This window comes from Manihot esculenta, chromosome 12, assembly GCF_001659605.2.
Source record: "Manihot esculenta cultivar AM560-2 chromosome 12, M.esculenta_v8, whole genome shotgun sequence".
Classification (NCBI taxonomy): domain Eukaryota; kingdom Viridiplantae; phylum Streptophyta; class Magnoliopsida; order Malpighiales; family Euphorbiaceae; genus Manihot; species Manihot esculenta.
In genome coordinates, this window is record NC_035172.2 from 8,531,715 (window position 1) to 8,547,063 (window position 15,349).

Genomic DNA, 15,349 nt, shown 5'->3' on the forward strand with positions numbered 1-15,349 from the left:
ACAGATGTGCTGCAGTTTCGGATTCTTTTGTTGCAAGCCTCGATCACACAGATGTGATGAGGTATGTCATGGGATTGGGAGTTGATTAATCATTTTCTTCCTCACTCTCTTTGTTTACAGTTGGAAGCTATAGTGGTAAGTCCACATTTGGAGGATAATGATCAGCTGGCATGGAAAAGTACTTCCTCTAGACAATTTTCTATAAAGTCTGCTTTTCACATACAAATGGTTAGGGAACTTACTCAGGCGGACAAGATATGGGGCTGTATTTAGAAAGTTAAGGTTACTCAGAACATTCATTCCTTTTTATGGCTTATGTAACTTGGCAAGTTAATGACTAATTTTGAAGGACAACTTAGAAGTTTTCTGCAGATCCAACGTGCCCATTATGTGTTGGGATTATGGAGGACATAAACAATTTTTTCAAGGATTTTTCTAAGGTCAGAGAGGTATGGAGTTTAATATGAGAACTAGATTCCTTGCGTTTTTTGTATTCTAGGCCGGTAAAGGATTGGCTATTAGTGTATTAGATTTATGTCCGCGATCAAGTTTGATCTCTTCCTTTGCACAAATCTTATGTGTAACTTTATGATTGTTGTGGAAGTGGAGAAACGATTTGATTTTTAATGGTTCAGCATTAACTTTGGACAATAAATTTTGTCAAATCAATAGTTTTTTTTTACTGGTACTGCTTGGAATGAGAGTTGTGTTGTTAAGAGTTATAAGGTTATATCGGTATCATGGAGTCCTCCTTTAGATGGTTGGGTGAAATTGAATATTGATGGCGTTTCTAGGGGTAATCTAGATTATGCAGGTAATGGTGGTATTTTACATCATAGCAGAGGTTTCTGAGTGAAGGGATTCGCAGTCAAGTTAGGGTTTTGTAATTCGTTGCAAGCTGAGTTGACTGCTTTATTATATGGATTACGCATGGTTTGGATTGAGACAGATTCAACAACAGTTGTGGATTTATTGACTAAAAGAATTAAAATACACTTCTTAAGTTTGACCTCCCAATGTTGTGAGATGATTTTTACTCTGAAGCGAATAAAGTGCCTAATAGATTGGTCAACCTTGTCATAGAAAAAAAAAGGTGCACTTAGATAAATTCAGTTCTCCTCCAATTTCTATTATTGATTTTATTAATTGGGATATTCAAGGGATTGAATTACCTCGGATGATCCAGTTTAATTTTAGATGGCCTTTTATTTTTATTATATTAACCTCCTTTATATAAAAAAAATAACATTTTATTAATTTTATTATTTCGATTTATAGTAAAAAATCATATTGAATGAGATGATACAAGAATACAATACTTTTTAGTGATTATTCGCTTTATTAATAAAAATAAAAAAAAATGGAAGCATTCATTGTACCTAATTGATCAATATTCTTAATTAATTATACTGTGATCGTTTTCTTTTAACAAAATATAAGATAAGGGTTGGTAAGATCAGCTGGAATTAAACGCCCTTTTAGGGCCGGCCACGGTTCCTCAAATCTCGAATTAAATTAAAAAATACATACTGAATCAAATCGAAATCGAAAAACAATTGATAGTAAAAACTGAATAGTATCTAATTGAATTTATTTAAATATTTAATTTTAATTTTAATTTTTTATCAAGAATCATACTAAAATCATAATTCACTCTTATTAAACCGAAAAATTGATTTATATATATATATATATATTAATATTATAATTCTAATATATACTATTAATAATATATTTTATATATCATGTAATTTCAATAAAATTATACATATGATTATAATATTATTTATTATTAAATATTTTTTATCATTTTATTTAATTAATTTAGTTAATTGATTATAATTTATTCAATTTAAATAGATTAAATATATAATATACGTTAATAAAATTATATTATTAGAATATAAATTACTAAAATAATTATATATATGTTTATAATTTTTATTATTATTTATATATATAATAATAATATAAAATTATTATATCTTTTAATCATTGATCAATTATTAAATATTTATAATAATATAATTTAATATGTGTTTTAGTCACTAATTATTAAAAGCTTATAAGAATATAATTCAATTAATTTAATTTGTTAATTATACTTCATTCTATTTAAATAAATTATATTATACAATATTTTTATATTAATAAAATTTATACTAATATAATATAAATTATTAAAATCAATTATATATATATATATATATATATATATATATATACACACGTGCTTATAAATGTTATTATTACTCATATATATATAATTGTTAATTAGATCATATAAAATTAAAAATAAATTAATTATAATTATTTTTAAAAAATATATACTATTCAGTTAAACTATATAGTTTTAAATACTATTTAATTTTAATTAAAAAAATATAATTTTACTATAAAACTAAAGAAAATTAAATAAATTTGAAACATATTATAGAAATAATAAAACCTCATGTAATTGAAATTTATTGTTTACGAAAATATTATAACAAAATTTTTAGGAAGTCTACGAAAATTTTTTTTTAAGAGTTTAAAAATTATAATAAAAAAAATTATGTTATGTTTGATTATTTAATATATTGATATATTTTAGTTGAAAATATTATATGATATTATGGATATTTGATATTATTTTAGAGTTTAATTAAAAAATTATTAATTTAATATAAATAATATTAATATTAATACTATATTAAACATATTTAATTATTTTATTTAAATTTAAATTTTATTATAAAAATTAAAAATTATACCAAATTAAAATCGAAATAAATATCAATATTAAAACTAAACTGAAATTGAAAATCAACGGAATCGTATCAAAATTCTACCAAATTTCATTCTGATTCTAATTTTAAAAAATTTAAAAGACTGACTTTGGATTCTAATTTTAATTTCTATAAAAAACTGTTCCCAAATCAAAATCGCACACCCAACCTGTTGCCCTCATTTATTTATTTTGCTAAAGCGGTTGCCATCAATCACTGCTAGCAGACGTGTGCTTTCCTTGACTTTTGTTTAAAAACAATTAATTAATCTGAAAAAGGAAATAGCTTTTCGAAAATTAGTCATCTGATTTAAAATTAGTCAAGGGTGTGATGGATTAGGCAACAAAATCCAATCTCACGATTACACATATACAAAGAGAAATAAAACGAGGACGAGAAAAAAATTACCTAAACCTCAAGAAGTCAAGGACTAGAATCATTTTATATAGAACCAAATTTCCCCAAAATGAACTCTAAGTTAATCCAAATGGCAACCTCTACCATTATCAATGAAGAAGAAGAAGAGTACTACTGCCAGTATGCGATGCAACTTGCGAGTGCATCAGTACTGCCCATGGCCCTGAAGGCAGCAACAGACCTCGGCGTGCTTGAAATCATAGAAAAAGCTGGTCCCAGTGCCCAGCTTTCCTCTTCCCAAATTGCCTCCCAGCTCGCTTCTCCAGCGGCTCAGACAGCCCCCCATGTACTAGACCGTATCCTCCTCGTCCTAGCTAGCAATGGTATTCTAACTTGCTCTGCAACTGCAACCATCGGCACCGAAGATGGCCAGCTCAGTAGGTTTTTTGGCTTAGCACCGGTTGCCAAATACTTCATCAAGAACCACGACAGGGGATGCTTGGCTCCTTTTCTGGCTGTGATACACGACAAAGTCATCATGGATACTTGGTAATATATTGGATTCTTTGCAGCTGTTAATCTATAATATCTACTGAGGCTAATCCATTGGAATATAACAATTTTGTAACAGGCACCATTTAAAAGATGCAGTGGTTGAAGGAGGAAACACATTTGAAAAGGCACACGGGATGAGCTTTATGGAGTTTAAGGGAAAAGATAGTAGTTTCGTTGAAATGTTCAAGGACTCTATGAGGGACTTTAACACTCTACTGATGCGTAGAATTCTGGACAAATATGATGGCTTTCAAGGTCTCATGTCCTTGGTGGACGTGGGCGGAGGCGACGGTTCTATCCTTAACATGATCATTTCCAAGTATCCTTCCATTAAGGGTATCAACTATGATTTGGCCCCAGTCATAGAGAAATCACCCTCTTATGCAGGTACTTTTAATTAGTTTTTTTCTTTTCCGAAGTAATTAGCTAGTTGAATGCCTTGAAATACAGTAGTCAAGCTAAGACAACATATGGTGGGGTATTAACTCCCTTCAAGTTTGAAATTATTACAACAACCACTTATATAGTTACAGGAATGGTTCAATAAAATATTATAAAACCCTTCTTGCAGGAATCCAGCATGTTGCAGGAGATATGTTCATGAATGTTCCGAAAGGAGAAGCCATCTTCGTGAAGGTTAGATCACACAAGCAGAAAGATTTTTCTTTTTTCTTTTTTTTTTCAATTAGTAGCTCACTCTCTATAGGATGATCCAATAATTTAAATGAAATGGGCATGAATGAACAGTGGGTACTCCACATGTGGGATGATGAACACTGCTTAAAACTGTTAAAGAATTGCTATGAAGCTTTGCCAAGTGATGGAAAATTGATAGCAGTGGACATGGTAGTTCCAGAAGCCATAGGAGATAATGTTGCAGCTAAAGGCTTGCTACAGACTCATTTGCTCTTCACAAACATGAATCCAAAGCGAAATGATAGAACAGAGAGAGAATTCCAAACTCTAGGTAAAAAAGCAGGGTTTTCTCACGTTGGAGTTGCAGCCTGTGCCTTCAATTTTTCAGTTGTAGAGTTCCTCAAACTCATATGACTTGTATACTTTTGTTAAGGAACAACTTACTTAGGCCGGATCTGTATACACTCAAGACATATAATTGCATTATCATCTAAATAAAAATCTTAAAATCCTATATATATATGTCTTAGTTCTATATAAATTCAGTCTTGGCATACAAGAATTCTCCTTCTCGATAAGTCTCTTTTCTTCGGACTATTGCAATATGATGAAATAAAGATTTTTACACTCCATTTACAATTATGTGATAAAAACTATTATTTAGACTCTGTTTTCTTAAAAAAATAAGAGTCTATAAATGTTGTTAGTGAAATAAATATATATTTATGTGTTGTATTTTTTTTATTAGTACTTCATGTATATATTAACTTTATTCAATTATTTATTGATTTAATACTCAATTAATATGAGTTTTGGTGATAAAAAATAATATAGCATTTCAAATGATTTATATTATATTAACTGTTAAAAGTCTAGAGACAATATTATTATATTATTAAAAGTATAGGAATAATTTTGTTACGGTTTTAAAGTAAAATTATCATCTGATTCAAGATATTTTCACTTTATCCAAAATATAAACTTTTACAAAGTAGAACAGAAAATACAAGTCAAAATCTATTTCCAATTCCAAGTTTCATTTCCTCTATCTTCCTTCTTTCTTTTTTGCTTTTTCTCTCTTTTCAAACTCTAATCTTTTAATGTGATTTAATAAGCCTACAATCACAACATTAGCTTATCTAAAAAACTTAAGATTCACCCAATTAAAGAATTTATAGTGTTAGGTTTTTGCAATATGAAAAAAAACATTTCATTATAAAAACAATATATTTACCTAAATGCTTTCATGGTAAATAGTCCAATCTTATTTAAGTTTTTTTTTTTATATTGTTTACTTACCCTAATATTTTTGTAACCATAAAATCTCTTTTTAGAATGATTGTTTGTTCACGACGTTGTAAGTTTTGCTTTCTCATTATGTCTACACATAAAACTTTCTCATCATATCTACGCGGAAATCCATTTGATGAGAGGCATGAACTACTATATTATGACATTTTTACATTTTGGCATGTGACTACATTAAATTGAACGGTAAAATTGATGTATTGGAGAGAGTTGGGAGTTGTATCAAAATACTAGAGAGAGTTATAATTTATTAGTTAAGGAGAAAAAATATTTTGATCGATTAAAATGAACAAAATAGAAAAAAGAGAATGTTGATATAAATTATATTTATTGATATATTAAATATACCACGGATGAAAATTTAAAATAAAATAAAAGAGATAATTTAAATTTTTTTATTATAAAATTTAAAATTTAAGAGAATTTATAATACAAAATAAGTTAAGCAACAATAATATTACAACATTATAAATTCAGGAACTATAAATGAAATTTATGCAAATAATTTAACAGTATAACTAACTTCACGAATAAACATTTAAATTAATAAAATAGTTTGAATAAGCCTAGTGGAGACACCACAAATATAGCATTACAATTGATAATATTGTAAATAACAAAAAGATTTAAGGGTGTTATACCAGTTTGCAAGTTCATTTCCTCGTTCACATTTTTATATTTAAAACTACAGTTAATTATAATTAATATAGTCAATTATCGACAATAATTATTCTAAATACATGTAATGTTTTACTGTCTTTATATTTAAATAAATATATAATAAATTTAATGGATTTAAAATTGAATTAAATCTTGAATTGCAATAGAAAAAGACCGATTTTTAGAATTACTGAGGCTAAAAGCACTGAGAATCGACGTCTGGCAATGAGTCAGGAAGAGTACAGACCTATAATTCTACAAGTCACAATCGTGGATTTCGATTAAAAACTAGACCCAAACCGGCCGGGGCTACAGACGCTTCCTTCCCCGTCGTATCGTTCACCTAGCCCAAACGACGGTTTTGGCACAGCTACATCAATAACCGCTGGGGAAAACCTCAAAAACAGTTCAAATCGCAGCTACAGACAACGCGCACAAACTACACAGCCATCGCTCAGCCAAATCGTCGTTTTAGACTTTCCATCTCTTCGCTTTAGTAGCACCAGAGAGTTTATCTACGCGCCTCTATCCAACGCCTCAAGTCTTAGTTTTTTCCTTTCCCGCCAAAGAAAAAAAACTATATGGACGTGAGCTTCCCCGATTTCATTTTGATTAAATTTCGTTTCACAACCGCAGGCAAACACTATCGCTTATAAAAACCTCGTAGCATTTCATTTTTCATTTTCATTTTCATTTGAATGCTCTCGCCTCTTAGAAAGGTTTAGTTCTCTCTCTGATCGATCTGAAATTTTCTAGCCTTTGAAATCCAAAGCCATGAGGGGACCAAGAACTGCTGTGATTGCTCACAAGAAGCTCGATGCAGAGTAATCTATCTCTTCGTTCTCTCTTCCATTACTTCCTTTTGCCATTTGAATCTTCTTCTGCAATGTGTTCCTTATGTATTAGTAATGTGTTTGGCTGATTTTTGTTTCGTTTGATTTCTCATTACTTTCTTATTTTCTTTGATTTTGTCTTTATAAAGCATTTCTGCTCTTTCTTCTTCTTTTTTTTTCTTAGGTTCATAATTCAGTTTTTGCTCGTCAGTTTGCTTCAGTTTCTATTTTGATGTTGCAATTACTTCATTGCTAAGTTATCTGCTGCGTTTTTTTTTATTATTTTTTTTCATTTACACTTTCGATTCTCCTCTTAAAATCGATTTCTTATGTGGTTGATGCTATAAATGTTGATCTCTTATCTTGTTTTCTTGTCGATTCTTTTTCCCCCTTAGGCGACAGTCAAATCTGCATGAAATCGTTATTCTGTTCTCATAACTTTTCTATTCCTCCTTTGTTTTCTTTGGATTTGGCATTTCAATTGATGTTCCGAGTCGATTTTCGTTTTATCATTTGTCTCTCTCTCTCTCTCTCTCTCTCTTTACTCTAACGGATTTCACTGTTTTCTGTGCTTCACATTTTTGAAGGAAGTTGAAGGCACGCAAAGCAGGGACCAAAACTACAAAGGAGAAAGGAAGCAAGAAGAACTCAGCTCGAAAGGATCCTGATGCTCCAAAGCGCCCTCCCAGTGCTTTTCTCGTCTTCATGTGACTTCCGCTTCAATTCCTTTAGATTCTGTTTGCTTCATGCGAATGTGTTCTCTATACTCTGCTGATTTTTGGATTCTAATATTTCTTTTCCCCGTTGTTGTCAATGACAGGGAGGAGTTCAGGAAATCGTTCAAGGAGAACTTTCCTGAAAACAAATCTGTTTCTGTTGTGAGATTCGAGAATTTTGTTGATTGCTTGTTATTTTGGATTTTAAGTTTTGTCTCGTGTGTTTGGTTGACGAGAAAATTCTGCCAAGTAGAAGAAAATAAAGCTGTGAATAATCGCTGACTATAATTATCCTATGGAAATTCAATTTTCGCCTGCCTTGTTGACATTTAAGAATTAAATTGAGATCAAATAAGTTCAAATGCGAAATACCTTGCAATGCTCATCGATCTTCTTTGCAATGAAACAGAAATATAAGTTTTCATGACATGGCATAGACTCAGATTTCTGAATGTACAGGTAGTGAAAGCTGGTGGTGCGAAATGGAAATCAATGTCTGATTCTGTAAGATCTCCAATTTCTTCTCTCTTATTAGCGCAACAAAAAACACACACACACACACACACACACACACACACACACACACACACACACATCAGAATGATCTATTCTCCCTTCTAGTATCCTTTTGCATGTATCACTATTTCAAAATTTCTTCAATAGGAACAAGTAAATTGGTTTGTTTTTTGGAGATAAGAATAGAAAATGATAATAATGCATATTTTCATGATTACTTGAAGAACCGCAGCTTACAACATTCTGTTTCTGGAATCTAGGAAAAAGCTCCATATGCTGAGAAGGCCTCGAGGAAGAAAGCAGAGTATGAGAAAGCTGTTGAAGCATATGAGAAGCAGAAGCTTGTATATCATTTTTTCCTTTCCATTTGAATCTATCCTCATTCCAAATTGTGTTGAATTTCTTCAAATTTCCAATTCTGCGTCGTGTTCGGTAATTTCTTGTTTTGTAGAGTCACAGTGGTGACAATGAGGAATCTGAAAAATCCACTTCTGAGATCCACGATGATGCTGAGCAGGAAGCCAGCTCCTAGGTATGACCTCAATCAACATAATAACAGTACTACATTCATGACTCGTCTCTATCATTCCATTCAATTTAAAATTCAAATTAGACCTGGTCAACTACTGTTGCTGTAAGCGTTCATCTTCTTCGTGGTAAAATTTTATTTTAAGCTGGCCTGCTATTCATTATTTTGTCGTCAAATTACTGCAGAGAAATATAAGTGGGGGCTTTGGAGCTGGTGTGTACGGACAACAGAGACCTATAGGGAAGAAAGTGGCAAATGCATCAAGTTGGACAGCCTTTTAGGAGTAGAGATTAATCAGTGTAATGTTTTAGCGTATCATTAGCATTTTCATAACCCTTGGTGCGGTTCCTTGCTTGTTGCTTTGACTTAATACGCTATCAAATTCTGTAAAAGTTTCCCTGTTAATGAAGGTAAAGGGAAACTGGAAGAAATTTTATAGGATTGGGTTCCTCATAAAAATTAACATCCGTCTGGATATTTTTGTTGATTGCAAACTCCAAACAGCATTTGACCCACACAAAAAAAAAAAAGAGAAAAACAACAAATGGCAAGCGTTGGCTGTTAATTAATGTTTTTAAGCGCTTATTCTGGAATTTTTTACTGCAAGAGTATTGAAGAAGGCAGTGATGCTAATGAAGCATATTAGAAGCGTTTGTCAGTGCTGATTGGAAGGCTATTTGCCCGGCATTGCTTTCTAGTTTTCAATATGCCAAGCTTGCTTAATGAGTATGCGCTTCAAAGTGAATGTCTACATGGCCGACGATGATTCTGGTCAAGAATGGATGTTAAAAATTTAGAAGGAAAGTGTACATTATTTTAAAATTAAGGGAAAAAAAAAAACCTTATTTGTATTGCGAGAAAGAGGATTCGGGATCAGGAGGGATCCTTAATTTTCCAGGTTCTCTTAATTTTTCCATCTCAAATATGAAATAGCTCGAGTGTACACAGCTTCTGGACCACTTTCTATAATCATGTTCGTATAAACCATCATGCATTCGTATAGAATTATTTACTTCTATAAAAAAAAATAATTAATTAATTTTTTATAAAATTATGTATAATTTTAATTTCTCCAAAATCCTTTTTTTTTCAAATTAAAAAGAATTATTTTTTTCATTTCAAAAAAAAAAAAAAGAAAAAAAGAAAATTGATATAAAAGAAATCAACTGAGACAGAAATAAAACTAAAAAAATAAGCATCCTGTCTGTTCAATGAATAACTGAAATACATCCGCATTGCTAATGCATTTAAACAAGTGCACATAAGAGACAAAAAGAACATAGAAAAGAAATGCATCAGTTACTTCTTTTTCCCAGCTTTCCCTTCCTTTAATCTTATAACTTCATTGGCATACCTCACACCTTTACCTTTATATGGTTCAGGGGGCCTCCATTTCCTAATTGAAGCAGCAAACTGACCAATGTTACACTTATCATATCCACTAATAATGATCCTGGTGTTCTCTTCCACCTTCACTTTTAGGTCATTCGGTATTGCCATTCTAACCGGATGAGAAAATCCCAGACTTAATACCAAGTCTTTACCTTCTACTGTTGCACGATACCCTACACCAACTAGTTGAAGTCTCTTCTCAAACCCCTTAGATACTCCCACCACCATGTTGTCTGTAAGTGTCCTGAATGCATTAAAATGAACATTCCACGTAAGCGAAGAAGACATAAATCTAGACTATAGCATACATTTGCTGAGGCTGATACTCATGTTTTGGTATTCAACTCTCCTGTCCTTCACAAATATAATTCACATAAACATGAAAAGACATAACATTTCAAACAAAATGAATTGTTATTAACACGCATCAAATAGTTGTCACAAGTATCTTTTATTACTTATAGAATCCCATCTTTAATGACGTCTCTTCATAGCTCAAAGGATTATAAGAGCACATCCAGTTTGATTACTGCAATTTCCGTACAGCAAAGATGAGATATACGTCAAAATCATAATGAACTATAACTCTTTCTTAGTCAGTTAGTCCCTTGTCGAACTGTTAGAGAAACAGATTTGACCAGTTCGGAGGTTCCTCGTGTATGTTCTAAAAGTCCCCGTGATCAAGTATTAGAAAAAAAAAATTATAAAAAAAAGGGTAAAATAGCTTGTTAGCCTTACAGATTAAGTATAATAATGTTAAAACTAAGAGAGAATAGGCAAGGATGATTAGAAAGAAATGAGATGGAAGAGTTTACCTGAAAAGTCCATGCATTTGGTTGGCTCTTCTTGACTCTAATGCCTTCTTAACACGAATCACTCCATTCTCATCTCTCTCAAGCCTGACTTCTCGAGGATAAGTTCTTGAAAGTTCCCCCAAAGGACCCTTTACTTTTAAATCTTGGCCATTCAATGTGATTGTCACATTGGAAGGCACTGTAATTGGTTGTTTCCCTATTCGTGACTCCTTACATTCTATAGTCTTACTCAGGAACCCAACATGTGTCATAGGAACAACAGGTAGACAAATTCCATTTCTCTCACCCAAAAATACAGTTCTCAGATTGCTAAAACATCACATGAAGAGGAATTTTATCAGAAATTCAGAACAAGTCAATTGCAGCTAAAGACTACAACGTTTTTAGTTAAAAGATTATTCTGAAATCTGAATCCATAGATATCAAAGAATGCAAGATGAAAATTACCAAAAAAAAAGACCCTATTCACATTCGCCAGATGATCTATTTGATCATTTATAGCTCATAAATAGTACCTATTGTTCTTAAGTTTCGCTACATCAAACCTAATTGCTAAAAAATGTTGAAATCTTGACTGTAGTCTCTGGACCATCAACTTTCTCATGAATACAAAGATTGGAGTGCTAGCCTAGCCTATGAAGCCCACACCAAATGGCTTCTCAGTGGTCCAAAAAACAAAGGAATAAAATAAGAAACTGGAAAGGATATTTACATGATTTGAGAAAGCAGGAAATGCAAGATTCTTCTATGACAGGCTTCCTTAAATTTCAAGATTCCCTCATGTGGGGCAACTGTCTATTATACATTCAAAGAAGAAGAGAAGCACTAGCGCTTCAGTTTAGCAGAGAGTCTACCAAGTAAACAAATTGCAATTGGGGTGATTGAGAAGAAAAACTATGAATTCAAAACACTTGAAAAAAGCTAATTTTCCATTGGAGAATACACAGAATTAGCAACAATTGACAATGCAGAAGAAATGAATGGAAATGCTCGTATCCATTATCATACACAAAAACAATATTTTCCTACCCATATTAGATACGTAAGATAAGAGGCAGCTTCCGTGATTTGTTACTCAAGAACTTGACAGAAACCCATCAGAAGTATCTAGCTTGAACACAATTCCAAGACCAAAATGAATACTCAAATTTCCAACATTTTGGCACAAGAACAGCCAAATGAAATGCAGACCGAAAATGAAGCAAGTTAAAATATGTAATTGCAAAGCATGAAACATAATAGACAAGAAAATTGAGAATTAGGGATCGGATTAGGGTCTTGACCTGGTTTGAAAAGAAGGAGTAATTGAAGAAGCCATTATCAACAGCCTTCTAGTATCAGTGGACGCTGTGCTGCTCTTTTTGGTGCAAAGGGCTATCCAGAACGACTGTATCCGGCATTTTTGTTAACTGACCAAATTACCCTTAACTCAGCCGAAGCCCAAGCCCAAGCCCATCTCCCTCGGATTTTTGGACCAGGCGGGTCTAATCAATTTCTTACCTTTTTCAAAAACAAAAAAAAAAACTTTTTTTTTAATATTTCAAATAGTAAATTTAAAATTTATAGTTATCTCAAACTAAAATTAAGATAAAGATTACAATAGATCTCCTTTGGAGGGATATGCGAAGCACTCAGACTTTTAGTATTAGTAAGAGTTTACACTATTTTATATTTCTTCTCAGGTTTCACAATTTTTTTTTCTATTTTCTCACTTTTTAATTATTATTCACTTTTTTTTAATTACATTTAATATATAATAGTTGCTCCTATAGAAAATTTGTTCTTGATTTCTCTAAAATATCTGCTTATATGATCAGGTTGACTCAGAAAAATTTATCTAATCAAATTAATGTGAAGAGAGTTTTCAAGAATTAAAAAGAAGGTTGATATCAATACTAGTATTAGCTCTGCCTACAAGTAATGAAAATTTCATATTGACTCCAATCGATAGATTAGTTTTAGTTCTACTCACCTCTGACTGATACTTACTACAACTGTAGCAGCTAACTGACTTACTGCTGATCTCTACGGTCTCTCGGGTCCGATCTTATACAGGTGGATTCAAGTGAGGGACCAAACATAACTCTAAACAACTTTTTAAAAACCCCCTTAAAACATCATAAAATATGCATATAAAATAAGTAAAAAAATGCTGGGCAAAGAACTTTCGGCGGCAGGTTCGACAGCCGAAAACTCTCTACAAATCCAAAAACCCCCCATAAACCCACTTTGAAATTGTAAGTATTTTTCTTACAAATTAATAAGTATGTCATCTATACTATAATCTTAATCCCTTCTTAATCTCTCAAAAATTCATTTACTATCCCGCATTTGTCAACTTATTATTCGAACTTCTATGTCTTTTCATCAATTTTTGTTGTAGCATATATTCTCCAAGAACAACTACCAGTAGACTTAGTCACTATACTCATCCAGTTGTTTTATGTACTTGATATATAATATTATGATGAGGATTTTGGTACGATATAGAACAAATTGATAATTCACTATCTATTGAATGATTTAGAAAGCTTCTCTATATATTTATTATATTTTTTACGATTACAATCACTAATTTAATATAATTTAATAAAACATGATATCAGTTATTTTATTAAGAGATTAATAGAAAAATATAAACTAATATATATTCCTGACAAATGTTAATTACAGGGTAGAGTATAATAAAAAAATTTAAATTAAAAATATTGATTTATTTGATATATTTTAAAAATTTAAAAATTTAAAAATTTTATTTAATACTTTTTAAAATTTAAAGGGTTTATATGGCTCTTACAAGTATATTTAATCTATAATTAAAATTTAAAGATCTATTTGATTTACTTAATAGTTGAAGAAATTATTTTGATTAAAAAAATATTTGGAGACTTGTATGACTAGTGATGAATAATTTTAAGTATTAAAATAGGCCTTTTACTTTAAAATAATATATATTTAGCCTAAGTATAATTAATAAGCAGTTTAAAAACTGAATAAACTATGATTTATGGGTAAAATTGCAAACGTTTTGGGCGACATTAGAATAACCTAGTTATATAAAGATATCTAGGGCGGCAGGAGGCATGTACCCCAAGTGCCCCATGCCGAGTCCGTGCATATATATAATCTTAATAAATATAATAAGCTTACTTACTACGTTTAAAAAGAAAAATATTAAAAATATTATATAATTTTATATTTTAGAGTGTGTAATTTAATTTATTTTAAAATAATATTCTGTAATACTGAGTATTAGTAAATAGTGATAATTTAATATTGTGAAAAAAATATTGATATAATAAATTTTAAAATAAAAATTTATAATTTTTTTTTAAAATATTAATTAATAAAATTTTAAAAAATTATTATTATTTATTAATAACTTGATATTATAAAATATTATTGTAATATAAAATGAACTTAAATTTTAAAGTAAAAAATAATGAAATTATAAAATAATTTTTTATACATTTTTCTTAAAAAAATTATGAATATATCCAGTTTGATGTATTCATCGAAAATGTACCAATTACCTAATAACACAAGTTCAAAGTTTTCTCTTTTTTAATTCCTGTATTGGGAAAAAAATATGAATATAAAAACCACAACCTTTTTTAATGCATGGCAAGTGTACTATAGTTTGCCAAATATGGAGGAGTTTAGTAATTTAATTTAGGCCAGATGGTTAAAAAAAAGGTCTTTTTTTCATTATTTTTTTTTTTTGAAATAGGGGTTGGAGGGGTCGAACCTTAGACCTTTTAAGGCTACATGATGCACTTTCCACCAGGTTAAGTCTTGGAGTGTTTTTTTATTATTTTTCTATTCTAGTCAATTTTTTTTAATTTTTTTAAATTTAGTTTAATATTAAAAGTTTGTGTTAATTATAATTGTGGTCGACGTAGAGGCTAACCGAATGTATTTTATTATTATTTTAATTATAAGTACTTATATATAATATGATCGATTTTTGTTAATTATAATTTAATTTTATAAATTTATTTCAATTATAATAAATTGATTAATTTTGAGCTAAATAAATCAAATTTAGTATTTTATTATTTAATATAATAAAATTAATATATTCTTAACTTAGCATAATAAAAAAATATCTTTTTCCTTTTTATGTATTTATTAGAACTTATTTATAAATTTTTAATTTTGAGAAGTAAAAAAATTATATTTTTCATAAAGAAGCTTTTATAAATATATTTTAAAAAAGAGAGAAGAGGAAATTTTTTATTTTTTATTATATAAGTGAAAAGTA

General features: G+C 30.1%; 3 protein-coding genes across 4 annotated transcripts; 2 read left to right on the plus strand and 1 right to left on the minus strand.

Moving 5' to 3' along the window:
- Positions 1-3,169: 3,169 nt before the first annotated feature.
- On the plus strand, positions 3,170-4,830 carry LOC110627924 (caffeic acid 3-O-methyltransferase). The gene is made up of 4 exons (XM_021774324.2): positions 3,170-3,674; positions 3,757-4,067; positions 4,252-4,316; positions 4,428-4,830. Exons 1-4 carry the CDS (start codon positions 3,235-3,237, stop codon positions 4,728-4,730), a joined length of 1,119 nt encoding a protein of 372 aa, XP_021630016.1. The 5' UTR covers positions 3,170-3,234; the 3' UTR covers positions 4,731-4,830.
- A 1,714-nt stretch (positions 4,831-6,544) lies between these two features.
- Positions 6,545-9,365, plus strand: LOC110628036 (HMG1/2-like protein). The gene is made up of 8 exons (XM_021774477.2): positions 6,545-6,871; positions 7,041-7,108; positions 7,705-7,824; positions 7,938-7,995; positions 8,293-8,337; positions 8,610-8,693; positions 8,801-8,881; positions 9,064-9,365. The coding sequence occupies exons 1-7, from the start codon at positions 6,866-6,868 to the stop codon at positions 8,879-8,881; spliced, it is 462 nt and encodes a 153-aa protein (XP_021630169.1). The 5' UTR covers positions 6,545-6,865; the 3' UTR covers positions 9,064-9,365.
- A 666-nt stretch (positions 9,366-10,031) lies between these two features.
- On the minus strand, positions 10,032-12,469 carry LOC110627998 (50S ribosomal protein L6, chloroplastic). 2 transcript variants are annotated; one of them, XM_021774427.2, is made up of 3 exons: positions 12,369-12,469; positions 11,086-11,394; positions 10,032-10,514 (listed from the first exon to the last, which is right to left on the minus strand). In XM_021774427.2, exons 1-3 carry the CDS (start codon positions 12,401-12,403, stop codon positions 10,178-10,180), a joined length of 681 nt encoding a protein of 226 aa, XP_021630119.1. In that variant the 5' UTR covers positions 12,404-12,469; the 3' UTR covers positions 10,032-10,177. The 2 variants fall into 2 exon arrangements, with proteins under 2 accessions (XP_021630119.1, XP_021630120.1); XM_021774428.2 differs by lacking the exon at positions 12,369-12,469 and adding an exon at positions 12,115-12,324.
- Positions 12,470-15,349: the final 2,880 nt, after the last annotated feature.

Excerpts from the sequence above, each read along its gene's own strand:
- LOC110628036 (XM_021774477.2), top strand. Across the intron at positions 8,338-8,609 it reads GGAAATCAATGTCTGATTCT|GAAAAAGCTCCATATGCTGA; the intron begins GTAAGATCTCCA and ends TCTGGAATCTAG. Across the intron at positions 8,694-8,800 it reads CATATGAGAAGCAGAAGCTT|AGTCACAGTGGTGACAATGA; the intron begins GTATATCATTTT and ends CTTGTTTTGTAG.
- LOC110627924 (XM_021774324.2), top strand. The coding sequence starts at position 3,235 with ATGAACTCTAAGTTAATCCAAATGGCAACCTCTACCATTATCAATGAA. Across the intron at positions 3,675-3,756 it reads AAAGTCATCATGGATACTTG|GCACCATTTAAAAGATGCAG; the intron begins GTAATATATTGG and ends ATTTTGTAACAG. Across the intron at positions 4,068-4,251 it reads GAAATCACCCTCTTATGCAG|GAATCCAGCATGTTGCAGGA; the intron begins GTACTTTTAATT and ends CCCTTCTTGCAG.
- LOC110627998 (XM_021774427.2), bottom strand. The coding sequence starts at position 12,403 with ATGGCTTCTTCAATTACTCCTTCTTTTCAAACCAG. Across the intron at positions 11,395-12,368 it reads ACTCCTTCTTTTCAAACCAG|CAATCTGAGAACTGTATTTT; the intron begins GTCAAGACCCTA and ends GTGATGTTTTAG. Across the intron at positions 10,515-11,085 it reads CAAATGCATGGACTTTTCAG|GACACTTACAGACAACATGG; the intron begins GTAAACTCTTCC and ends TAATGCATTCAG.